The sequence below is a fragment of the Lineus longissimus genome, chromosome 9, assembly GCF_910592395.1.
Source record: "Lineus longissimus chromosome 9, tnLinLong1.2, whole genome shotgun sequence".
Taxonomy (NCBI): Eukaryota; Metazoa; Nemertea; class Pilidiophora; order Heteronemertea; family Lineidae; genus Lineus; species Lineus longissimus.
The window spans coordinates 15,217,963-15,242,931 of record NC_088316.1 but is presented as its reverse complement, the minus strand read 5'-3'; the positions used below and the strand labels follow the sequence as shown (position 1 = coordinate 15,242,931).

At 40.2% G+C, this 24,969-nt stretch overlaps 2 protein-coding genes across 11 annotated transcripts; both read right to left on the bottom strand.

Moving 5' to 3' along the window:
• Nucleotides 1-575: 575 nt before the first annotated feature.
• On the bottom strand, nt 576-5,198 carry LOC135493337 (protein rolling stone-like). Of its 2 annotated transcripts, none has more exons than XM_064780625.1 (5): nt 5,043-5,198; nt 2,549-2,848; nt 1,994-2,192; nt 1,518-1,634; nt 576-1,245 (listed from the first exon to the last, which is right to left on the bottom strand). In XM_064780625.1, the coding sequence occupies exons 2-5, from the start codon at nt 2,687-2,689 to the stop codon at nt 863-865; spliced, it is 840 nt and encodes a 279-aa protein (XP_064636695.1). In that variant the 5' UTR covers nt 2,690-2,848; nt 5,043-5,198; the 3' UTR covers nt 576-862. The 2 variants fall into 2 exon arrangements, with proteins under 2 accessions (XP_064636695.1, XP_064636696.1); XM_064780626.1 differs by having other exon boundaries at nt 577-1,245; nt 2,549-2,824.
• Nucleotides 5,199-5,685: 487 nt separating this feature from the next.
• On the bottom strand, nt 5,686-24,902 carry LOC135493323 (putative methyltransferase NSUN7). Of its 9 annotated transcripts, none has more exons than XM_064780583.1 (14): nt 22,814-22,838; nt 22,285-22,408; nt 17,887-18,462; nt 17,383-17,441; nt 16,169-16,195; nt 15,160-15,443; nt 14,669-14,855; nt 13,990-14,203; nt 13,456-13,599; nt 13,109-13,210; nt 12,462-12,766; nt 11,802-12,301; nt 9,435-9,486; nt 5,686-6,865 (listed from the first exon to the last, which is right to left on the bottom strand). In XM_064780583.1, the coding sequence occupies exons 1-14, from the start codon at nt 22,829-22,831 to the stop codon at nt 6,842-6,844; spliced, it is 2,616 nt and encodes an 871-aa protein (XP_064636653.1). In that variant the 5' UTR covers nt 22,832-22,838; the 3' UTR covers nt 5,686-6,841. The 9 variants fall into 9 exon arrangements, with proteins under 9 accessions (XP_064636653.1, XP_064636654.1, XP_064636659.1 ...); XM_064780584.1 differs by having other exon boundaries at nt 5,686-6,353; XM_064780589.1 differs by lacking the exons at nt 22,285-22,408; nt 22,814-22,838 and adding an exon at nt 24,732-24,902.
• Between the last annotated feature and the right edge of the window lie 67 nt (nt 24,903-24,969).

The following is a 24,969-nucleotide window of genomic DNA, read 5'->3' as shown; positions in this document are numbered from 1 at the left end:
AAAGTATGGGCTTGGTGTAGTCAATTTATGTCTTAGGCATAGTACTTCAAAATGCAATGAATCGTGTTATTGCTAAGAATTTGAATATATTATGTAATTGGCAATGTGAACAGCGTGAAGACAGTGGGTGGTATGTAGGAATGCCATCCCCTCGATGTTCAAACGAAAAGACGTCAGCGTTCCTTGCTGGTGTTCTCATCTCTCCAAGTTAGCATACTGTCACGATCATGGCCTCTATACAATGCTTCCCGAAATTGGTGGCTTGCATTGGAACTAACTTTTTTCCCCTTGTCCGTCATTAAAGGCATTCAAGTGTGTTGGTCAACCATGACTATCTCCTTTGTCCCTCCACCATAAGGCCTAGTTTCCCCTTATGACATCACTATTTCGGACCCTCAGCGCCCCATTTCTGGAAAGGTGTATAGACAAATCATATTCTATACCTATCCTATGATCGGTCAGAATACAATAGGGGAGGTGCAGCGGCTCGAAATGTCCTCGGATAGAATGTCCGGGGAACATAGGATGCTATTACATGTATACGCTTGATAAATTGACTTATTGACGCCAAAAGCCGACACAGAGAAAACAATTGGGGCGAACCATTTTTTTCAGGGGGACATTTTTTTACTGCTACACCGGTTGGAAGAGTGGACTTGGTAACAAACTGTCATCAGAGTAGAACTTAACTTATAGTAACCAGCTGGAAGAGTTCCCTGTACGTTTTGTCGTCAGCTGATAACCAGCATGCAGGAAGAGCAACTGTCCCTGAACGTCAGAGTAGAACTTATAACCAGCTGGAAGAGTAAGTCACAACAGAGTAGAACTGATAAGCAGCTGGAAGAGTAAAACACAGTTGTCCCTATACGTTTGTCGTCACAACCTGTGTTTCTACGTCTTCAACTTGCATGTTCCTCTGACAGCTGTCGCATTTCTCAGCAATAAACACTCGGAGTTTGTAAAGTCCGAAAATACAGAACCACACGGCAATCTCAATTACAAGACCCCCGAAATAAAACCCCATGGAGGGGCCAGGTTTCTCTTGAAAATTGAAGACAGGGTAGATTAATTTGTTGGCGGTTACTTCGTGGATTGCCGAGAATATGATGTAGATGGTTGCAACTATTTCGGCGTAGTAGAAGTGGTAGGCTCTGAGTGGGATCGCCACTACCATTACATCTAGGAGGGTGTAGACGGTGTTGAGGACGTGAGTGACGATTGAGATGAAGTCGATATTGTCCTTGGCTGAAACAGAATAATGAAATGTCTAATCTTTTTAAAGGAATAATAGGGGTAGTATTAGAGGCACTAAGGACGGTCAACCCTCCTTTAAGAAATGTGGGCAGGACTGTGTGGTGTCTGAGGATATTTTGCCGCTAGTCGTCCCTGGTTCCACCGGGGAGAGTGCCAAAGAAGGCAACGGCACTGATATGCCAGGCTCGTAAATCAATGTCAATGGGTAACATGACACCATAACTGCATGTCTTTCGGAAAAAGGAAATGATTTTAAAACTAACCTGGGTCGTATATAAGTGCCCAAAATATAAGTGTCACAGTTGGTGCAATGGCAGACGCAGTGCTCCACAGGACCCAGTAAAATCCCAGGAAATGGTTCCATTTCTCCCTCATGCGTCCTAAAAAATGTGAGTATGGTTATGAGTCCTGTTCTTGGCGATGTCAAAGAACAGGTACATGTACAAGGAATCTCATATAGACTACTTCGACAGAAGGTCTAAAGGCTGGTGGAATAAGACAAGGCTGGCTTCTTTCACCATTTCGCAACATGTATACAATAACCGCACAACGTGCACGTGAAGTTTTGTTATAATAATGGACGGGTCACAAAAAGCGTGCAGAGTAACAGGCCTCGTGTTCCTTAGAAACAGAAGTTCATTCGTGTGGCTGCATGTATGATATGCACAACGGGTTTGTCAACAAACTGAAGACCATATTTGCACCTCCCACTCGTAGCTCCTAACCTTTATTAACTCACCAGCTTGCATGATAGCGGCGACGATGAGTCCGACCAAAGCATTCAAGACCACGATGATGAGGTTCCATTTTGTCACAAACTCGAAGTAAAACTCGTGGCTGATCCGTTGCTGAATGTCGTAGATGAAGTAGCCGAGCCAGAACATGGCCCAGGGGAGTCTGTGGAGGAGGAGGAAGAGGATGGGCGGGCCGCACTTCCACTGAAAGACAGAGAGCACAAACAATCCTAGGCCGTTTTTGGAGAAAGGACTTCTAAAAGGCGATGTCGTTTTGCCCGAATTTCCTGAAAAGGGGGTCGTCTGCACCGCCGACGACGACCCCCTTGCCCACGCCTAGATCATTATTTCATAAGGAAGACGAAACACGTTGAAGTACTTCTGGTTGTGACTTTGTCCTCAAAATACCAATATTGGACAAATGGAATAATTCACCACGGATTCTCTTTATCTATTCAATACGCCGCTACAAAGAGTTTCAATGGACCAGCAAACTTTTTTCGAGAGTAAACTTGCACATACATGTATATAAATGTCCAAAAAAATTGATATTGGTTTACCTGAGAGGTGCCGAATTGAAGAGGCACCGGATCGGTGTCCTCATTCGTCTCTGTATCCTTATCATCGGTGCCCCTGCAGCACCAGTTCCGCGAGATACACCCAAAGTCGATCTTGCAGCCCTCCGCACATGATGTCTTCATCTTGGGTCGTCTAGTCACTGATACCAAGTGGTCCACGAGAAGATGTTATACTCCAAGTTTAATAGAGGTTGCACATTAATTCGAAGTTAGCTTGTTAGTGAAGGAGTAGCATATCCTTACTTCGAATTTGGTGCCCTTCGATAAAGAGAAATCAGAGCTCTGAAACAATATTACCTTAGTGTTAAATGTCAAGTATAAGTTATGGTTCTGGTTATTAGAACAGGTAACGTTACATATAACTTCTGTACGCCAGCATTAGATTTTCCTCATTCTCGTAATTTGCCTATCATTATGGTGCACCTGACCCGCAGCTTCCAGTGGGGGAAGTCTCAGACTTCATAAATTATTCCGATTATCGGAACTGCCGTCTCCAATTGCACTACAATGTAATTTGACGCTCTTAAAACAAGTGGAGTAAAATGGTAATCAAGGACAGCTGTCACTCTGGAGGTCCGCCTACACGGCTGCGTTGTTTTTGCAACTTCCAGAGAGAAATGTCCTCTTAAAATTCCAGTAGCCTTTTGCGCCTCATGACACTTAGCATATGAAGCACCTTGCACTTCGGTAGCCAATATTTCGTAGAATTGGATACGACAGGTCGTTTTGTTAATGGTAATATTATATCTGAATAGTGCTTAAGAATAGTAGCTCTTTGACGGAACCCTTTACTGAATACATGTACATGTCTCCCCTCCGACCTAAATCTTTACTGAATGTCTCCGACCAAATATTTTACATGCGTGCTGACTCCTCGACAGGGGCACCCTCATTTTCTCACTCCTTCGTCATTTTAAAAATCGAAAGGTGGAGTTTATTGAAAACCACTGGTTATATCATGCGATAGGGGCGATTAAGTCTACGCATAGGGTGTGGCGGTCTTCCAAGTCCCCAAGGCTCGGGAAATGTGCCACCTGAAAAGTATGACTGTAAGAGCTAGTTCAAGAGAACGTAATTTAAAATTTTGCTACTCGTATACTCTGTCATCTGGACCGAATTTCCTTTCACAACGTAGAGAAAGAACCGAAACGACCCGACCCAACTCACAAATCAAGTCTACAGCTGCCGGGCCAGAGAACAAACAGCGCCGCAATTCGAAATCAAATTTATAACTGCAGACGGTTTTTAATGGGGGAGGAATATCACGACCACTATCAACGTTTTGATAACTCCCCCATACCAATCAATTTGATTTCATGAATAAAACGCACCGCTGATAACTGGGCAAAGTAGGCCCGATTGGATTTTTGAGTTTTTTCCCGGAAAATGATTTGCGGCCTCAATTTGTAATCACCTAGTAACTGTTGGGTAGATTACTTCCTTATTATCGAGGCGTGGGAAGTAAACCTGGTTTAATGAAGCCATGGTTCTTGTCAAGATTCCATAAGTTCAGACCGACATGTAGAGACCATTGCTTTGGAGAATGCTCAGAAATCTTTGGCCAGGCGGAGAATTGATAACTAGTTGGTAGAGTAAAAATAAATTTGGAGACGATTTATTTAGTCGATAACCAACTGGAACAGTGAAGCGTCTGGCCAAGCGATAATCAGCTGGAAGAGTCAAAATCCAGCTGGTTATCAATATTCTTCACTCTTTCAGCTGGTTATTCGAGATATTAGTAAAAGTGTCATCATTTCTAATTCTCTCAAGTACCAAGAACTGGACTGTGCAGGCCATCGTAGCAGGACTTTATCAACACAATGAGATAAGAATAACAAGACACTGATTATAATGTCTGAAAATGGGTATTTGAAAATGAAATGACTGGAGATAGGCCAAGCGATGGCTCCAAACCATGAATCAATAACAATTGTTCTAATCAAGTTAGAAGTGGGTTCAATGTTCCATATAGGCATTATTACTAACACCTAAAAGGTCACTTCCTTGATTTATTATCATCAATTCCGAAATGTTAGGTATATTAATGGTTGTGAAATAAGACTAATTGGCAGCTGCGACCAGTTTCTTTCGGATACAGGGAAAAACGGAAGTTAGACAGCCAGTGCTTCCACCAACACAGTTTAATAGTCTTACACAAGTGTTCCGTGATTGTTTAGAGACTGAATCACCCTGGATGCTGATAATAGGCCCTATTGGTGACTTCATGCGAGGGAAACTACTTTGGGGTAGAGCACCATTTGCCGTTATCCCCTTGTCGCCACACAACCCAAATTCTGTGCCAGCAGACACTACAAAAGGGTGAACCTGTGTAGTCACTGCTTCTTCCGTCACGTGCACTAATATTTTTACAGAACACTGATAAATGGAGAACATTGATAAATTGAGAACACTGAGAGCAAAAGGAAAAAACACCAGAAAATCATATTGAAATACCTGATCAGATTATCAGACTTACCTTGATGTCAAATCCACATTTTGACTATCATACACGCCATACACTGAAAGACTCAATGGTACATTCCTCATGTAAATGTCTCATTTCATTTTCAGGTCATGTTATGATAATATTATTGAGTGGTCGAGATCATCAACAAAGGCCTCAACATGGGCTTGTGAGATTATATTGAACGGGAACTCCGTTTGTGAATAAATGAGATGTGTTCATTGATGCATGTTATATGGTTATGGTCAATGCATGTTTACATGTATTTCAATGGACCTTCAATTGATCAATCAAGCACGAACGAATGAAAATGTGATAGTCAGTATCACAAGATAGTCATGTTTGTATTTGTTTATGGTGAAAGTGGGCATAGCAACCCTTCAAGTCAACACCTTTGTCAAGGACTGACAACCATCCAATAAAGTCGATCGACGTGGCCATGAAATGACTCACTTTTATTTATTTTGATACCGTGAACAATGTATTCTAAACTGATAAATTGATCGCGACATTGGCAGGTTGTGACTTTGTTCCCGACAACAGGTTGTGACTTTGTCTCTGGAAAGGGGTGGTTGTGACAGCATCTTTATGGGTGCCTCTGCATGAGTGTCTGACATATGATAAATGTGCCAAGGATTGAACAATGATGCCTACATAACTGTGAAAAGCTTTATTTGGCACTAATGGTTTATAAATAAGAAACTAATAAATTAGAATTGGGTTTTTATACATCTTGAAAAAAGTTGTGTCTTATCGTGAAAAAGATAAGACAATGAACAGTTGAAGTGTACAGGACAGTAGGTCAAGTATTTAACAATTATCTTACACCACAAAAGGTTGGGTGGAGATCAAAATAAGGGTAATAAACTATCTTACAAATGAAATATACAATTATATCACAGTCATTGGTTTTCTAAAATATCTGACAATGTTACGAACAGGTCATTACATGAATATAAGCGAGCCTGATATACTTTTGATAAAACCGAATATCAGTATCCATAATATGTTTTGCGTTAAAGTCAACTTGGTATTTGAAATACAAAGCGTTTTACAGAAGTCGAGAACCGATATCAATACATGAAGAAAGAAATGGGGAATTTCTTGTACAATTTCGCTTATGACTCTCTCTGTAACTGTGCTGACACCTACAAATCACAGAACTGACACCTGAGAGCGCTGACATCTGCAAATCACAGAGCTGACATCTTAGTCACCGAGCTGACATCTCTAAGTCACTGAGCTGACATCCACAAATTACAGAGCTGACATCTAAATCACAGTGCTGACATCTATTGGTCACAGCTGGAACACACTCAGCCTCTGTTGGCGAGAAAGAAATGTTTATAATGTGCTGACTGAATGGATTGTTTCTTAAAGATTGGATGCCATAAGGCAGAGGTAGGGTGGTTCAGATTAAGTTACAGAAAGTTACCTATAGGTGTCTCTACTTATCTCCCAGTACATGTATATATGAAATTTCATACTTGTTATCACTAAATTGACCACTTTCAAGTCACCTTTCTCACTGTACATCAGAACGATCAAAACTTTTTAATCACTCAGGTCAAATTGACCACTTTAAATTTGAAGTCAACCAGAAAGCCAAAAAATGTAGTGGTATCAAGTCTACAGCTAGAAGCAGTTGGGAGTCCCGCAGGCAGAAGAGAAGCAATCCGCAACATCTAACTAGCAGTTAGGGTGCATGCAGAGGATACAGCAAAAGCATTCTGGACCAGCACAAGCAGAAGCAGACGACATCTTGGCAAGAATTTGGCTAAGCAGACATTGCATGGTGACATCAGCCAATGTCAATGAAGGTCACTTTCTTCTGGCTAGAAAAGGAAAGAAAACGGTGATTAGAAACAAAAGAGGGGATGAAGTAAAAACGTTTAAAATCAAGTGCACATGATTACAAGGATTCTAAAGTACCTTAAAGTGGGGTGAAGTTGGCCCTGTGGCCCCTAATCCAAAAATATTTTTTGGTCTAAACAATGTGAAAAATACCATAGGACAGCTTCACCCCACTTTGGGCCAATGTCACCCAATCTTACAGTGTGTCACAGTATAACCTATAATTTTACAACTTTACAATAATTTGAATTTACTTTCTGATAGAAATAAATCGGTGTTGGCAAGAGTGAATTTGTGACTCGCTCTACCAAAACTAGCCGCTTGTCGCATCTGAACTCGACAGGTTGATACGGACTTGTTGTTCATTTCCCTATTGTACACCTTTTGTGAAATCTATTACAAACTGATTTGGTCACATTTCACAAAAGGTCTACAATAGGGAAATGAACAACAAGTCCGTATCAACCTGTCAAGTTCAGATGCGACAAGCGCCTAGTTTTGGTAGAGCGGGTCACATTTGCTCTTTGCGATATGACCATCACCCAGTAGGTGCATAAGAATCAAATTTATATTTACCTCGACCAAAGTTCATGTTAATGTCTTCAATTAAATGACATTAGGTTAAAACCATTGATATGATAAGCGTGTATGCAGTAAATGACCATATCAGTTTAGAATCAGAATACACATACAGTAAAGAGAAACAGACAATTAAAGAAATTAACTAAAAAGAAATAATAACGAAAATTGTTAGTTTGAGATATGTAAATATTATAACTTCAATTTGGGCCAGGTCCAATCACCAGGGATCTTCCTATAAACAAAATTTTGGAAAATGAGATGAGAGTTGAAATGATTACAGGACTTTTTGACTTTCCACAACAAGAAACCTGGTAAATGGCCAGCACTTATGACCTGGGTTAGTTCAAATCTGCATCAGTCGACCTGATGGCAATGCAGAAAGACTGTGCCCACGGTGACTGTCCAAGCAGAATAAACGAAAGGTTGAAAGAAAATAAATGCATTTCAAACTCAATACGTTGTCATTAAAAACTTATGCTTTAGAATATCAAAACTGTATACAAATTGAAAGCTTACCTTTGATAGTAAAACACATGTACGCCTGTTGTGATATCAAACTTATCATACAGAATTTCTCAACAAGAACAGTAACATTTGGAGATAGTGAGAAGTACTGTCTTGCTAATGAAGGAGAGTGGCAAAGGGTAAGTATCTATTGATATAAGATGTTTCAAGGAGTAATGGGGTCGTAGGGAGTGGGGTTGCGGGGGGAGGGTTGGATGCAAGATTGACTGAGTTTGTGCAGTCTAGTCAATTACCCTCATCAACAGGGTTTCTACGTGACAATCTAGACTTAACGGTTTCCAAGAAGTTCTACAAAACTAATTCCAACTTCATGCATCTACTTCTCACTTACTTCCGAAATGCATCGCACCGTTTACTGACAAGTGAATTACATGAAATGGTACTCTGCATTTTGTGGGAAGAGGCCCCAAGGACAGGACCAAGAGTATAGCATAACCCCCTCGGTGATGGGGCGAATTCTGCGCAACGACACAATGCTGTGACTGGACAAAAGAAGGAGAATTCGATTAAGTGATGATGAAATTGCTAAAGACCACAACAGGCCTGTCTTGTTCAAATGCATGAAAAAGTGTGACTCTTCCGATCCTATCAGCGAACAACGTTCTTTGGCTGTGTGAATTGTGTTGGCAATACGGAAATGGGTGAAGAATTTTTGATAAGGAAGCACATCAATTTGAACTCGTTTCATGCCTACCCTCTTCAATGGTTAGTGGTTTGTCCAAGCATTCACTACTTTCTGGAGGTTAAGTGGTCTTTCGAAGCGATACTGGCTGCTTTGGCCAGCGGCCTCTTTCTGACTACTGATAGCCAACCAACAGTTCCTGTACTTGATCCAATGGGGGCAAGAGAAGACAGTAAAAGGGGAGAAGAAGGTTATTTTAGAACTTGTTCTTAATTAGTCAGAAGTTGTATTATGATGCCGACTGTTGTGACTGCTGATAATGAATTGCTAGCTCCGTAAGGACAGGTCAGTTTAAGTTTGGAAGGGTAGTTGAACGGGATTACCATCACCAAATTTGGAATCATCTTAGCACCGCTGGTATTCCATTCCAACAGATGAACAGAAATATTTGGATAGTGGACTAATAAACACTTATGGATACTGGGGAACAACATCTATGATGACAAACAAGTCGTGATTTGTGGAGGGACAATACGAGAGTCGAAAAAAACTTTGGAGGTAGGATTGAACTCGGAAAGCTTTCTGTGGCTCATCACATACTGGAAGCAGTATACAGTGTGTCCCATAAGATGTAGCACGTGTCATTTTCATGGATGCTTGAAAGAACAACTTTGTGGCTGTTTTTGGTTTCGTTACGTCATGCAAGTAGCAAGAAGAGAAGTTCCATACTTTGAACACTCTTACAATGCCACCTTTAGGACATACTGCAACAGCAAATATAACAGCTACAGGTTTCAGGATTGGTACATTGTATTACATACTGAGTTTTCTGGCAAAGAGTCTCTGGCCTCCAAGTTGCAGTCCTCCGGGTCACTACGTGAACAAACACTCGTATGGTTTAGTAATGAAGTGTGATATCATTAAGGCCTGGTTCCACTTGCACATTTTCCGCTGTGGTCGCTGCTGAATAAACCACTGGGGCTGAGCGTAGTTTGCAGACGCAGCAACTCCAGCTAGAAAACTCCACAATGGAACCAGAGATATTAGAGGCGGGCATTATTATTGGTAAAATCTTTGATAAGGGCTATAGAATCACCAAAAGTAAAGAGCAGCCTTGGAATTTGAAGCAAATACGATCACAGATCTTTAATAACAAAAATCTTTTCCTTAACTGGTCTACCTTGTTAGGGAATTGTGTTTCATAACAAAGCGTATAACAAATCGGCAACAATTTGATAAAATGTGAAATATTTATAACAAGTGTCCTGGCAACGAATGCCAAATGTTCAGAGAATTTACTCAAAAATACCTGAATTTTCTGCAATAAAGAAAAGATTTAACACATTACTTTGATTGTGCAAGTGACGTTTGTCAGTTGGTGCATCAAGACGAGAAAAGTTGAGATACTGAAAACCTGAATAGTTTCATCGATCTGTTAGATTGTCTCCCCAAGAATCGATTCAATGCCTTTTTCATAAACAGCTTTCAGGGCCAAGTAACAGGTTGTTCCAATTCAAAATGAAATAGGCGATTGTACTATCTTATTTTCGATGTTTTTTTCTGTGACACTAAGAGTGTGTTTTCAGAATTTTAAAAATAAAACAGCCAAGGAAGTATTCAGGTTCGTGGGGATTTAAAACAACAAGTTAGCATGATACCATTATCTTCTTACAGTTTTACCTATCGATATTTACAGTGTAAACAATATAAACTAGTGTTATGGCAGTCCTGAGTCGGCTGAAATGTAGTTTGCCTCATGATTTTTAAAAGCCAATGACTGTTCAGTCCTTATCTTTGCCAGGCAAACCAACCACTCCTCTTCTTCACCGTGGAAATGCTTTCCAAGAGCACCACATAACAATAAAGTCATTTGGCAGTTTGATATTTTCCAGAGAAAGAATGACTAACCAATTCCCAACATGACAGGCAAATACGACAGTGAAAAGCAGATGATAGCTTCACCTGACTCAAAATACTGCAAATTCCATTTGTCTTTGGCGACGACCAGACTAACTTCATTTCCACACATATCGGTTTATCAGCGATAAGTCTTTTGTGTGTGCAAAGTGGATGAGCAAACCTTTCCAAATGTCATTGCCATGCCTGTCAATTTCGAGGTTAATGGTTAAATTGCAGTTCCTTGTTGAAAAAGGAGGATGACTCTCTAACAGCAATGGTTTCCTCCATGTGTTCTAGATAGGCCGGTATTGTTCTGATAGCTAATAATACCTTGATGGCCAACTCATAACCGAATATTTACTCAGTGATAAAATGTTGCCAATGATAACATTTCTTGTTGTTCCAATATTGTATCAACTGATGGGTTGCCAGGCAATAAACTAATTAGCGGTCAGACCTCCAATCTCCACCTGAATACAAACTGCAGTAGAACCTCTCTATCAAGGACATCCTAACTGACAAATGTGTGCTTAATTGAAATATGTCCTGTTCACAGGGGACAAATTCAATGGAAATGACCAATTTGGGACCAAATGTGTTGTCCTAAATAAAAACGATGTCCTTGAATGATAGAGAGGGGTTCGCTCAGGGAGGTTCCACTCTATGACCTTTTAGACAGAATGGAATTCGCATTATCAATAGTGAAAAATTCGAACAGTCAAAATGCAAAATCCATCACCAACAGTATTAAACAGAAGCGGAGCAGCACCTCACGGCGAAGAGCATATGAAAGAAGCAGTGCAAAGTGCAACAACCCATCACCAATTGCATACACGGCATCTGATCTTGGCAGTTCCATAAAATTGGTAAATTTTTTCATCACCAATATTTTTCACGCCAGGGCATTTAAGATTGGGAGTTGAAATGGTATACTTTGAAATTTAGATTTCGACAAAGAACAATACTAGTTGGAAAGCTAGCAGAAACTACTCTCCAAGATTTCAAATGAACACCACTGGTACCAGTTAGGCAGAGATCACCAATGGACCGATCGAAGTCCAATCAAGCTATCACCCACCAATCGACCTGCGACTTTGGTGAAATACCATGAAACAGCTCAACTGGCCTACCGCCCTTCCATTGAGGAACCTTACCGGCTAGTTATTTTTCTCAATGTCTCGGATTACAAGCTTCGAGAAAGCTGCCAATACAAGAACAAATGCAATGTAACAGTGTGTGCAACCCAAGCAGAATTCAAAGTGCAAAGAAAGTAGAACAAGTCCAATCACCTGAATGGTCCGGGGTGGTGCACAACTTTCTGGTATTCTGGTATTCTCTTCGCCTCGCCCAACAAGCCATCCTCCTCGCCCAAACTCTGTGGGAACTGCTTCGTATGAAGTGCCGCCAACTGTTTATTTTTGTTCCTGGCGAGCGAACTGGACAGTTTGGATGCGGAGATAGCTGGTGGCATTTTCGTATTCGAGGACAAGTTGTTCATTCTCGGCGACGTAAAACTTGCACTTCCTGTTCCCTTCTTCGGCCATGACCTTGGACGTCGAACTTTCCCCTTGGATAACTTCGTACGGCTTCCTTCCGATTTTTTACGATTTGCTTTTTCGAGGACGGAATCGGATACTGCTTTGTGTTGCTCGTCTGTCTCCTCTTTCTTGGCAGTTTTGTCTTCCTTCGTACGATGTTTGCCTTTGCCTTTGCCAGTCATATTACCAAGGAGACCCAGGCGTCCTGCTCGAGCCAAGACATCCTTGGCCGACTCCTTGACTTCTTCCACCTGAAACATAAGATCCAACAGAAGTGAAAAAATCATGTTTTCATCTCAGAGTTGTATAATCTTTGAAACTAAATGTAGCCAAGTGATTTGAAAATAAGCTCCTTTGCTGGTGGAAGGACTTTAGCAACAATCCACGATTAAACCAAATTTTCAAACTTACATCTCTGACCATGAGAGCAATAAAGCACCCAGTATTTTCCGACGAGGCGTCGAATTTGATGAATCTATGGTTGTGACTATAACCTGGCAGTTTCAGTGCTGTATCAAGGCGTTCGTTCTCATCAAGCTGTTCTCCGAAGCGATTTGGAGCATCGAGCGGGAGAAGTGGTCGCTGGAGTCTGTAAGCTGGGATCCTCCTCGTCATTTGGACCTGGTTGCTGAATTCCAAGACTTTCGAGACGACCTTGTCATTTTCTGTGTCCTTGATCGACCTGGTCATGTACACGAGGTTATGAACTTTGGTAACTGGAAAAGATAACAATTGATTTTAAACGCTTCACTTTACTAGGGACATGATAAGGCAAAGAAATCAGTCTTTGATGGACAGAAACCTGAGCTCAGAGCACACCTGAGACTACAATTGAGCTATGAATCTGATGTTTCAATAGATTTGATAGAACTCTTAGTCCTATCCAATATGTGCAACTGATCTTGCCACTAGGTGTGTTCTATATCATTGTACCCATTGTATTAACATGTGAGGTTACCACTTGATTGGACATGTAGTTTCATGACATGCTAAAATCAAACGAAGATCTTTTTCACACCACTGAAATATTGCCTCGCCACAGCTAACTCCATACTCACACTTCATACAATGCTTGAGATACTGGTTGTGTTTCGCAATGAGTTCACCAATCTTAGAGCTATCATACTCCCCTGCTGACAGATCTTTCAAGATGGACATATCTGAAATGTATGATAAAACGTCATTACCTACTAAAAGTAGTTTTAGCAAAGTTATATCAAGAGGTAGTCGGCTACAGCCACAGGTGTTTGACAGGAATAATCAGCTGTGACTTTTTTTGGGACTGTCAGTACGGCAGCTTGCTTCTAACAACATTAAATTAAGATGGTTTTTAGTATATCCCGTTACATTTAAAATTCTGCTTTATCTGAGCTTTTATCGTAATGTGTTGATGCAAAAGCGTTACCTTCTCCCTCTGTGAGTATAAAGTCAATGGGATCAATGATGCCTGTCTTGCTGCACTCGGCTGTCAGCAGTATTGACCGCACACCACGGAATCTTACGTCGTCTGCTTCTACTTCTTTGAAGTTTTCTGATATGATTTTCACATCTGTACCAGCAGGTCAGGGAGAATTTTTGATTGTTTGCTGATGACAAGGAAACCGCAGACCTGGTATCCTCATCCCTTCTGCTAGTTTCCCGAGGGCCTACTAGCGTAGAGACGAGGAGGCTGAGTTGATAAGTAGAACTATTTTACCTCATACCTTCTACAAGATTCGTCCTAAGGACTACTAGCAAAGGGACAAGGGGCTGAGTGGACTTAGCTGGAATACCATTCAGACTGGTATACAAACATTATCGCATTCTGACGTCATAATCCACAACATGCACATGGCAGTACTGTACATCGTAGTAATGGATGCACATCATCTGAACCAAGCATGGCGGTATGATCTAAAAATCACTGCACTCATTGGACTTATCATTTGTTAAAGGATACATTTTGCAGCTCCACATTCGTCCAGTTTACTCGTGACCTGGTGCATGTGATCTTCACCTCGGATCCCAAATGCAATGATTGCAGTATCCGTGTCCTTTGTGAGACTAGCCAAGTGGGCAGCGATGAGTCCTGAGCCAATGTTGACCTGCATGATGTCAGTACCTTCTGCCAAAACTGATTTCACAACATGAGGGGCCAGGCAACTTGATTTGTCCTGAAAGAGAATGTCAGGAAAAGGTATTACCTTTTGGTATACAATACTTTGCTTCCAGCTGTGGTTTTACACCAGTTAGTAGAGAAAATCCGAACTCACTATTGAAATCAATCAAATCATGCAAAGATGTGTGTTTTTTTCGGACAAGAGTATTTTCATATACAGCACAGGTCGTTGGAGCTGTGAGTTTGTGATTGTCAAGTCCAGAGATAAAAAGGTTTAGATAACTATACGCTTAAAGAGACTTGACTTTGTTGACAAGCACTGTGCCAGCCCTCAAACTGATTGCCCCCAACTTCTTAAGCCCAACAACTAACAACCAGTAGGAGCAGAACTGAAGACCTAGCTGTCGGGATCACTGGATGAACTTGGCCAGACTGGCGTCTTTGTGACTGCTACGGAATTGAGTGTATGTTGGCCATATTGAACGCAGAAGAAGAAGAAACTGTACCACGAGAATCTTACCTGAATGATGAGTTCATGGCGTTCAAACAGCAAGTGAGTTTTGAGGAATTCGGCCTGATCTGACGGGAATACTAGAGTATCAGTGCAGTGATCATCCAACCTGAAACACTGCCCTTCAAACGGTTCAGGTGAGTTGGTAACAAACCGGAATCCCTCGGAGCGGAGTTCCTCGATCACACCAGTGACTCTGGAAAGGGAGGGGACAGAGAGTAACATTAGAATACCAAGTTTGATTGTAAACACAAACTGATGGAGGCGTGCAATTTGGTATTATATGTAATTAGGAAACACTTTAGAAATGTTTGTGGTTTTGCCTCTGATGCTGTGACATTACAACATGACGTACTGATCTGAAAATGCAACCAGAGGGTATCTCAGTCTGTAGGAACAACCCAGACCTGTGCAGATGTAGCTAAATCGGACAACTTGGGTTTCAACTGCGTGCTTAGGTTCAAATTCAAAGAAGTAATGGTCACAGTGAAATCACTAACTTTCTCTTTAGTTGATTGACCCATGCATAGATGGGGAGACTGGTCTTGAGCTCCTCTTTCTCCCGTAAACTTTCTGGCAGTAGATGGTCGACGGACAGGGCGTTGGCTTTGATACGATTCTTGGCAAGGGAGGCATTCAGCTTCGTCTTGCACAAAACAATTGATTTCTCAATGTCCTTCAGTAGCGGGTCTAACACTTCCCCGTCCAGTGGGGTGCGAAGCTGGAATTTACGCTTCTGAAAGTCATACAGCATGACTGTTGTGATCCCTTCTTCCTCTTTGTACTGGAAGAGAATACAGAAGCATTAGGTAACTGCAGAAAACAAAACTATCTCTACAAGGGTTTAAACTTCAGACCTATTGGTTAGTTACAAGGGCACATTAGGGGATTCTGGTTTGTTTTTGTAACTGTGTGTTTCAAACAACTGCATGCCACACCATTAAAACTTTCAGTGCCGGCATTTCAGTTTGCATTTCAGCGAGTTGAGTTTAGGTCGGATGGCACAGAAAGTGTAAATTCTGTGATTTGCTCTTGGGATACCTAGCAAGTGGCAAAAGGGGTTGTGATGTGGTCTCAAACCTAAAACATGCCAGCTTAAGTGTGCACACCATCATAACACCTGGATTTGCGGGGAGAATCACAAAGGCATATCAAACAGGTGCATGTGTGAACTTCTCCCAAGCTATCAACTTTCAATTACAAAAATACAACAGACCCCCCAACACTTAAACTCCATCAAAGGCAGAATGATGTCTAGCCGAAACAAACAAAAGAGCAGAAAATAACAGCTATCGGCATAAACAAGAAATCAAAATCAAAATTAATGCAAGTGCCCATGGCATGGTATAACTAAAACTGATGAAAAAAAACAAACAACTGGCTCGATCCAAAATTAGGAAGTGTGTCATTGGTAAGAGCTCAGTGACCACGATTCATCAGTCTATGAAGCCAATAAATAGGGAAGAAGCATTTAATACATCAAAAGGGACATTTCACATCACATGTTACCTGGGGAAGCTCTTCTGAACTAAAAACCTGGAAAGTTTCAGAATTGTGAAATTACAATTGAATATAGGAAAAGGATAAGCTAAGGAATGATGGGATTCTATTTTGAAACTGATGACAGAACATGAGATTATTTTAACGGACCACAAGCCTACAAGTAGCTTAGTCTAGGAGGGGTTGTTTTTCTTGAAAAATAGCCACTAGGGGTATTCTGAATAGCTTTGAAAATAGTCAGAATCATCTTATTTATAATGAGTTATTATTCCAACTATACTGCAATGTCTTAGATTTATTTATCCACACATCTAATATATTCTTTGATATATTCTTTGAAAAAGAGATTAAGAAGAGGCGCCCACATGTTGACGGATGAATTTCATTAGCCGTAAACATATAACTGATACGATAGTGACTCATACTTGAATTTCATTAGCCATAAATATATAACAAATATGATATGGTGACTCATAACAGCCCGAAATAAACTGACTTTCCTTTTCATACAAATCTTCCCCCCTTCCCATGTTGACAAGTTTGCATTTGAAATGACATTTGTCTCATCCTGATGTGTTTTTAGATGAAAATAATGCAAAATCATCCAAGTATGAAACAGACCAGATATCGAAGGAGCGGCGTGGTCTAGCGCTTTGAAGTGAGGTATCCTGAATAACTTGAGTGCAGAGCGAATCCTGGGGAAGAAATACATCAAGTGTTTTGCCACAGGAAGCACAGACCTTTGCTGGATTGACAGCTGTCTGTTAAATTCATATATCATTCACCTGTCCCTGCCCTGGGGCCCTGCCTAAGGAAGACTTGTCACACTTCATAGTATCATGCACCATACCTCAGTTCAGCTGAATTCAGAGATTTACATCCATAATGTATGAATTCTAGATTAAATACGAGTGATTTATATGAGCTTGTTTATTACACATGTACTTTTAAAACAGGATTAGGCCTAACATTCACAGAATACTAAATCAAGATTTTATTGATATCATTGCCATATCTTACGTCCAAATGTCTATATACACGACTTGTTTTTTATTGTCTGGGCTTAAATCGAGACATTCATGACCAGCAATAAGCTGGGTTGTTAATATGACAGGATAGCATCCAACTGCGGCAATGCAAGGGAGTGCTCAGTAAAGTTTGGAAAAAAACCTTCTTGTTTTTGTTACAATACATCACATCGTTTTGCGTTTCAGTCAACCTACCTCAGGAAATTGTGAGAAAAATGCAGTTTCAGCAAGCATCACTTCCAATACTTGCTGATCTGGAAAATGACAAGGAAATATTGATTAACATTTATTCTCTAATTTGCCATCATTTGGTCGTACCCTTCCCAGATCAATGGACCTGTACCGAAAATACATTAGCGAGTCGATATCAGCATCCTGGATGAAATTGGTATTGACTATACCAAGCTGTGACTAGGTGACAACCAGGTGGAGTCTTTAACGACCGATACTTTCTAAAAGGATCCACAAAATAGAGAGTGCCATGCTCACTGATCAATCAGTAAAGGTGAATGGCTATTGATTATGACTGGCTTAGCCATCGACCCATTTGAAGAAGTTCCTAGCAAGTCTTCTGAGAAGTGACAAATAAAAAACGATAAAGCAAATAAAAATGAGATTCTCAATGACTGATCATATACCTGAGCTTTAACCTTTAAAAGTATTTGTGTGTACTCGGCAAAGGTTAACTCAACTACTCACATTTCAGAGTATTAAATGCCAATTCAAACGTTAGTCTCCTCTCATCCTCGTCGTCGAAATCCAGCTGTGGAATTTCAACATCTGGTTGTGGATTCTGGTTAGTGTTAGCCATGAAGTTTGGTGCGTGTCGAGCAAACATCACCTCATCTGATTCCTCCACGTGGCGTAGCGCCTTATACAACAAACCCGCATTCTTGAAAATATGATGAGAGTAAAAACACGGCTCTTTCTGAAAGTAATCAGCCAGCGATTTCTTCTTTTCGACATGCACAATAGGGAACGATTCCTCCATCTTGGGTTTTGTAGCTTCTTTTTCTTTCTTTAGGAGGTACTGCTCAGCCCATTTAGCAATGTCACTAGTCCCACGTGCACTCCTCAGTTGAGATGTTGACAATAATGGGGTATCCCCGCCAAAGAGAGGAGATTTTTGGACTCTGGGTCCTAGAGTGGAAGAAGATCCCACCCCTAGTGTCGATAGGGGCGTTGAGGACCTGCACTGGAGGCCAGGTACCAGCGATGTGGTCGATGCTACGCCGAATGTGGTGCTCACTTCATAAATAGGGGGCATGGCTTGGCCTGAAAAGATAAAATCAACAGAAATCAGGAATTTCATCAAGCAGGCAGGGGAAGGGGGTTTGGTCAAAAATCTTAACCACTGGTGAGAAAAAGATTCAAAAGTTACCATAAAGACTTGAGAACCTGTCAGCTCTTACCTTTTCATTTGACTAGTTGAGGAAGAAATCTGCATGATTTTAAATTGAGTAGCAGGCTTTAGAAATCGATTGGTGCCAGAGAACTTCACCTCGCATTCCCATCTGTCATACTGACAAGAAATTTCTCAATAAACTGTTGATATAATGCCATTAATGGTACCTCAGTCATTGCCCCAACTAGTTCCAACTTGGCCTAGCCCATTTGACCGAACAGGATACAATTGTTAATGTTACAGCTTTAAGGCCTACAAATCATTAAATTCATACAACATAAAGCCTTTAGAACATATCACTAAAGAATTTCATGCCATTTTTAAATTGATATGAACCCTCCCAATCCTCTCTTACATGAAGATCACTTTAGCGATTTGACACTTGAAAACAGATTAATACGAGCCAAATGAGATCATGACGCCGTAAAGAATTAGCATTTTTGTAGGCCTATTTCAAATAGATTTACTTCGTCTGATATTTTCATGTTAAAGGGATTAGAGCTGACAAGTGAAGATAGCAGAAACACATTAAAGTTTTATAGATCATGATTATGACACACTTGAAACACACCGTCACGTTTTTTTAACTCACATCAGGAGATCAGTCCCGAAGTTCTAATTGATTTCAAGTCTGGGTTTAAGATTGAGCATACTATAGCCCCCTTACCTGGGCACATTTTTTAAAATGTATACAATGAACTAGCAAAAGACATATGTAATTCAAAATAATAATACTAATAATTTTCTACTGGGGAATGAACAACTGAAGTTGAAATTTTCATTTAACACATTTCTAGTGGCCACAAATTTGTTTCAGGAAAAAAGATAGATACTCAAATATATCATCTTGGAGTAAAAAACAAAATAATTGTCTTACCCCGAAGTTCTCCATTGTAAATGTGAGCCTCACCAGAGAGATATCCACTGTTTGACTACCACCGACAGAATGACACTGTCGACCATAATCAATATTGACCACATTATCAAATCACTTTGGAGACTGATTAAATCAGTTTGTTATTGGCCACGCGAGGGGGCATTTCATAATCCAGAGTTTGACAATCACCGACAGAACAATAGAGTCAAGTCGAATCAATATTGAAATCATTACGAAATCACTTTGGGACTGATCAAATCTGAGTGACCACAGGCCCAGTGGGAGGATATTTCATAGCATTTCATAGTTGAGAGATATCCACAACATGACCACTACCAACAGTGTAAAATTAAACCAATATTGACCACATTATGAAATCATTTTGGAGAGCAATCAAATCAGTTGGTGACTGACATTAAATTAGTCAACATTATCAAAATGAACAGCCACATTTTGGACTGTCATGGGCCTCTCATCAAATTCGGTGGACCAAACCTCAATATGATGTTGTATGCTGACTTTCCCTATCATTTTTTCAGCACATTAGCAACAAGACAAATAAATGGGCAAGTTTCACCGTCAGACACGATCCATTAGCTTCATCATAACAGTTTAATTGATTAGTCCTTTATAAACCACACCAAGTTAATGGAACAGTTATTTTAGTATCACATGAAAAGAGATATAAATGGGCTGCTATGCGATTTGTCAGTGAAAGGACGAACAGAATTTTGGATCAATATTATTTACATTTTGGTGACTTTCCAATGGATGAAATGACTTTATACACTGCTGTCGTAGTCCACAGTAAAGACAAGGTGGTACAATTATAGCTGTGGGACAATTTTAGCCTCTGTGCATTTGAGGTTTAACGCCATGCAGCCCTTCTCAACTATGGGCTGTTAAATGAGGGTTACTTAATATTTGAGTTTGGCTATGGTTGTTTCAATCTGATTCTTGGAGTTTGTGATGGAGTGGATGAGAGGGTAGTTTCTTAATCTTCTTGGGTTGGGCTATAACTGTACCTGACTTCACCACACACTGCACAAAGTAAGAAGAGCCTTCAAAGAAAGAACAAGGTACACTCACCCCCACAATCGACAGACAATTCACTACCTCCATGCTTCTCTATCCAACAACCTCAGAGGCAGAATTGATTTGTACCTCTTTTTTCTTTCCAACGTAACTGTCAGTGAATTATTTGAGAAGTATCCTTCAATTATTAACCGAAAACTAGCACCCACGTTCTCAATTTAGAATAATTTGGTCCAATTTGTCAAGCAAAATGTTATCCCTTGTCAGTGAATGCTCAGAATGATCTGAATTGTTCCTTTTGATGAAGAGATTTCGTGAAAAGACGAACTTGCCCATCAAGTACTTCATTGAATGATATCTGTCTGGATATGCGATCTCGATATGCCAATTTTCCATATAAACGAACCAAACAAACTCAAACAAATTCCGCCCCATGCGGCAGTTGTTGGCTACTTAAATGGTCAGGTTGTCATGTTTAGTCACGATATGGCACCGATTAGCTAGGCCAATTCACCCCAAAAGATTGGGTCAGGACTTTGGTACATTCCGGGCACTGCATGTTTCGCAGTCAGGCCAAGAAAAAAGAGCAAGTTTTGTTAGCTGTTACTTATTAGCTTTTTGATCTTGTTGGCTTGCAAAAATGTTCCTTTTTTGGCTTCAGAGGTCAGGCAAGGATCTCCGTTTTGTGAGTTGTCGCCCTCCTGGGGAGTTTTGCCATTCACATCCTGGGCTTTTTACTATATCTTGAGGTATGAAACACAGCGTTCTTTTTCTTGGCCTAATTGGTGCACATGAATGCGCCCAAAATTAAATGATATCCATGAAAGGACTAGGAAAACCCATGTTATTAATACAAATATATATGAAATATATATGAAAACTCTGACCGTATTTACCCTGAAGTTAATCTGGGCACTTAGTTGGATCAGGTAACAGAATTAACCAGATTTAAAGGGTCAAGTTTTTATGTCAATGTCAACCTGATTATTTAGAAAAAACGTCACATTATGAAGACACACTTTCAACTCATAGGACTAAAATTCTTGACCAATCTGAAATATGGAATTCATATTACCTTCTCAACAATTACAATTATTTCACATCCTATATTGCACTAGTTGCTATCGTTCATCAATCAATGCAACACTTACCAAGCCTGTCATTATTTAATTGAATATCTTATTGGTCATTAATTCTAATTGATAATATCAATATTTCTTGTCCTGTGATTTATCATGACTGTCAACATTCTAAATGTCATTTATGCAATAATCTTAGATTGGAGCTGGTTCTTATACGAGAGCTGCACGCCTAGACACAGGGTGCGAGGAATTTTTCCATTGACAAGTCATCATGAACAATTCGTCCATGTTGACAATTTGTCCTCTAGTTCATCGTGGACAATTTTATTCTTAGGACAAGTCATTCTCATGTACTATGGGACGATTTGTCCTCCTGAACAAGAGGACAACTTTTCCTGGACAAGTCACTCTGAACATTTCATCCCTATCGACAATTTGTCCTCTAGTCATACTCATAGACAATTTGTCCTCATGGACAATTTCATCCTCGGACAAGTCGTCCTCATGGACAATTCACACTCAGGGACAAGTTTTCACAGTGAACAATTTGTCTTGTGCAGCTCAATCTCCTCATCGATAATTCGGCCCCCGAGGACATAACACATCAGACTCGGAGTCAAGGCATGGAGCGTCCTTCTGTAGTCTAGGTTTGAATTCTTCGGTGTCACTTGTATTGGTCAAATATAAGGAAATCTCACCTTGTATCTCCTTAAGGATTCCAAAGAAGAATGATACTTTTATCCCAATTTCGATGAACTCAAGCCAAATGAAATTCTTCTTTGTACCAATCCGACACAACACTAAGTCGCAGAGACAGGGTAACTAACAAATGAAAATATGATGCATTTCGTTATCCGACAGTCACTAATTGGTATTTTGCTAATTAATGAAGGATAGGGTGAGGGTCACGATGGGCATCGGTGAGAAATATTAAAAGAATGTCTTCAAAACCTTTGCTTCATTCCATTTACAAGGCTTTCCTCAGACAGAATTGTTGCTATATTGAGGGACATCCTGATCAAACATGTTCAAGGGACAATTGCGATCATTCTGATATTGTGAAAAGGTTAGGAACAGGTCAATCTGAAACATGACACTTGGAATTGAAGAACTTTTATATTTATTCATACTATAAGTGACACTGTGGGTGCCTAAATGACATAGCTACAAAAGTCTATCTAGTCAAAACGTTCATAAAAGATTCACTTTGTGATGCAACAAAGTTACAATGTAATTGTAGGACATGGACTGAGTTCCTTGAGACTTCAGTACCACTCTCTGGAGCCTCAGCCAATTCCTCACCAGCCCATTTGCGTGTCCAGACTCTCTCAGTCAGTGTATGAAATGTTAATACCATTTATTAGCCACCTCAATAGATCACGGTCAATTTGTTCTACCACATTGCCACACTTGATTAATCATTCATTGAAAATAAGCAGTAAATCTATTCCAGTTATCACATTTACCGTGTTTACTATCTTAAGCCACTCTGGTGCAAAAATTCCCAATTTCTATCACTGAATTTCAAACACAAACACAATTTTAGTCATTGACGATATCCCAAAGCAAATGCAATTCAAGTCCATTTGAAATGAAAAGTCTTTTGATGATTTAAACTCATGTATGTGGCTTCTATTCTATCATGTTACAAAGAGGTCAGTGATCTTCCTGTGAACTCCAAATAATACTTCAGATTTTCACAACCGAATTGGCCATCCAATAAAAGGCTCTTTTTGAAAAGGATAGGGATAAAATTCAAGGCCACCATCCCAATGATAAATTGAGGGCTATTCTATAACCTGTGATCCTCCAAAGTTTGCTGTCCTAGTCACGGAATGATGATATAAATGTGGAATTGGATCAAACTTTTGCATCATAATCTGAGGTCAGTTGTTTATTTGGATCAGCTCACCCCAAGAATTTTACTAATTAAACATAAGAGTGACCAGAGACCAGCTAATCTAATTTCACACTAAACTTGGTATTACTAAAATCAAGCAAGTGGGGTGGCATGAAACATGGGCATTTTGACTGAGTATAGATATTTTTCCCCTGAGGAAAAAGATTTCTTACAGAATGTATACTGGAGGATTAACAGAACAAAAGAATTATGCAGCAATATTCTGAGCTGGATTTGCAAGTGGACTGTCATATTTGTACACACTCTGTGAGAATAGAGACCCTTGCCTGACAAATAAGACATAAACTGTGGCATGGAGCAGTTTTGAGGAGATTCTCATGCAATGCACTACATCAAAGTCTCAAAATAAACATTGGTATTGAAATTGCTCTCTCAAGGAGAATAAATTTGAATTTCCTGAATGGGACTTTTAAACTTATTCACACCTGCGGTGTATGGACGTGAGGCTTTGTCAATGTTTGTGCGGTAAACAAATTTATGAATTCCTCCAGTTGTGCGTAAAATATGGCCGCAATGGTGTATTGTACAAATTCACAATACGCTCTTTTTTCATTGACATGCGAATTTTATGAACAACAAACAAAATATGAGATGCATTCCAAAAGTTTTTAGGATAAACAAACACAACTCTTACACTTTTTGAATCAGATTTTTAATATAATTTACAAAGCCACTTCTTTGGTTATAACTTCAACAGGAAAAGCAGTGTCAGAGAAAAAATTTTATCATCAATCAATCATCATTTAACTAACGTTAGCTAATTGACCTACCAACTACACTTACAAATAAATAAATAGCTGTGTGACATGAACTGAGAATAGGACATTACTTTTCTCGGATACAGTTTAGTGCACACCTCGCCCTGGTTTGGTTGGCATCTGAGCGCTGACCAGCCGTCTTCATGCATTTCACTCTTGGTATCGCTGGAACAAGGGGTCGAAGTCACAGGAGGCTCTGGCATTGTCTGCAGTAGTTTGCACAGGCCTTCCGACGTGGTACAAAATACATCATCTGTCACCATCATCATCATAATCATAAGGTATCTTGGCCCAGATTTGATCCTTTGCCACATGGTACTAAATGGTTCCTCTTTGTAGAAAATGCCCATTTTCACGTGCCTGTGAGTGATGCTCAGCTCTGCAGTTGCATGTGCGTGAGAAATGAAGGAAACTTCGGAAGAGAACGGGGATAAACAACTGAAGATAATTCAGTATAAGCACTTACCCAGCCATTGTTTTGGCACGTGCCGACTCTTAAAGTTGTGCTTTATCAAAAGAATACGGCTATTAATCGATCAATCAACTATGAATGGGATCATTGGAGCGTAAATTAGGATTACAGAAATCGACGTTTTCAAAAGACGAGCCTCGCTACGAGCGTGACGTCACGGCGTTAGAGGGCAGCACTCGTCTGTTTGTAAACAAACGCACGTGTATGGATTGCACCAGAATCCGGAAATATC

What these genes read in the sequence shown, in the direction of transcription:
- LOC135493323 (XM_064780583.1), bottom strand. An exon ending in TTTTCTCACAATTTCCTGAG is followed by an intron (nt 16,196 to 17,382) that starts GTAGGTTGACTG and finishes GAAACTTTCCAG; the next exon opens with GTTTTTAGTTCAGAAGAGCT. An exon ending in TCTCAAGCATTGTATGAAGT is followed by an intron (nt 12,767 to 13,108) that starts GTGAGTATGGAG and finishes TATCTTTTCCAG; the next exon opens with TTACCAAAGTTCATAACCTC.
- LOC135493337 (XM_064780625.1), bottom strand. Translation starts at nt 2,689, where the DNA reads ATGAAGACATCATGTGCGGAGGGCTGCAAGATCGACTTTGGGTGTATC. An exon ending in TTCAATTCGGCACCTCTCAG is followed by an intron (nt 2,193 to 2,548) that starts GTAAACCAATAT and finishes TCTGTCTTTCAG; the next exon opens with TGGAAGTGCGGCCCGCCCAT. An exon ending in GGCACTTATATACGACCCAG is followed by an intron (nt 1,246 to 1,517) that starts GTTAGTTTTAAA and finishes ATTCTGTTTCAG; the next exon opens with CCAAGGACAATATCGACTTC.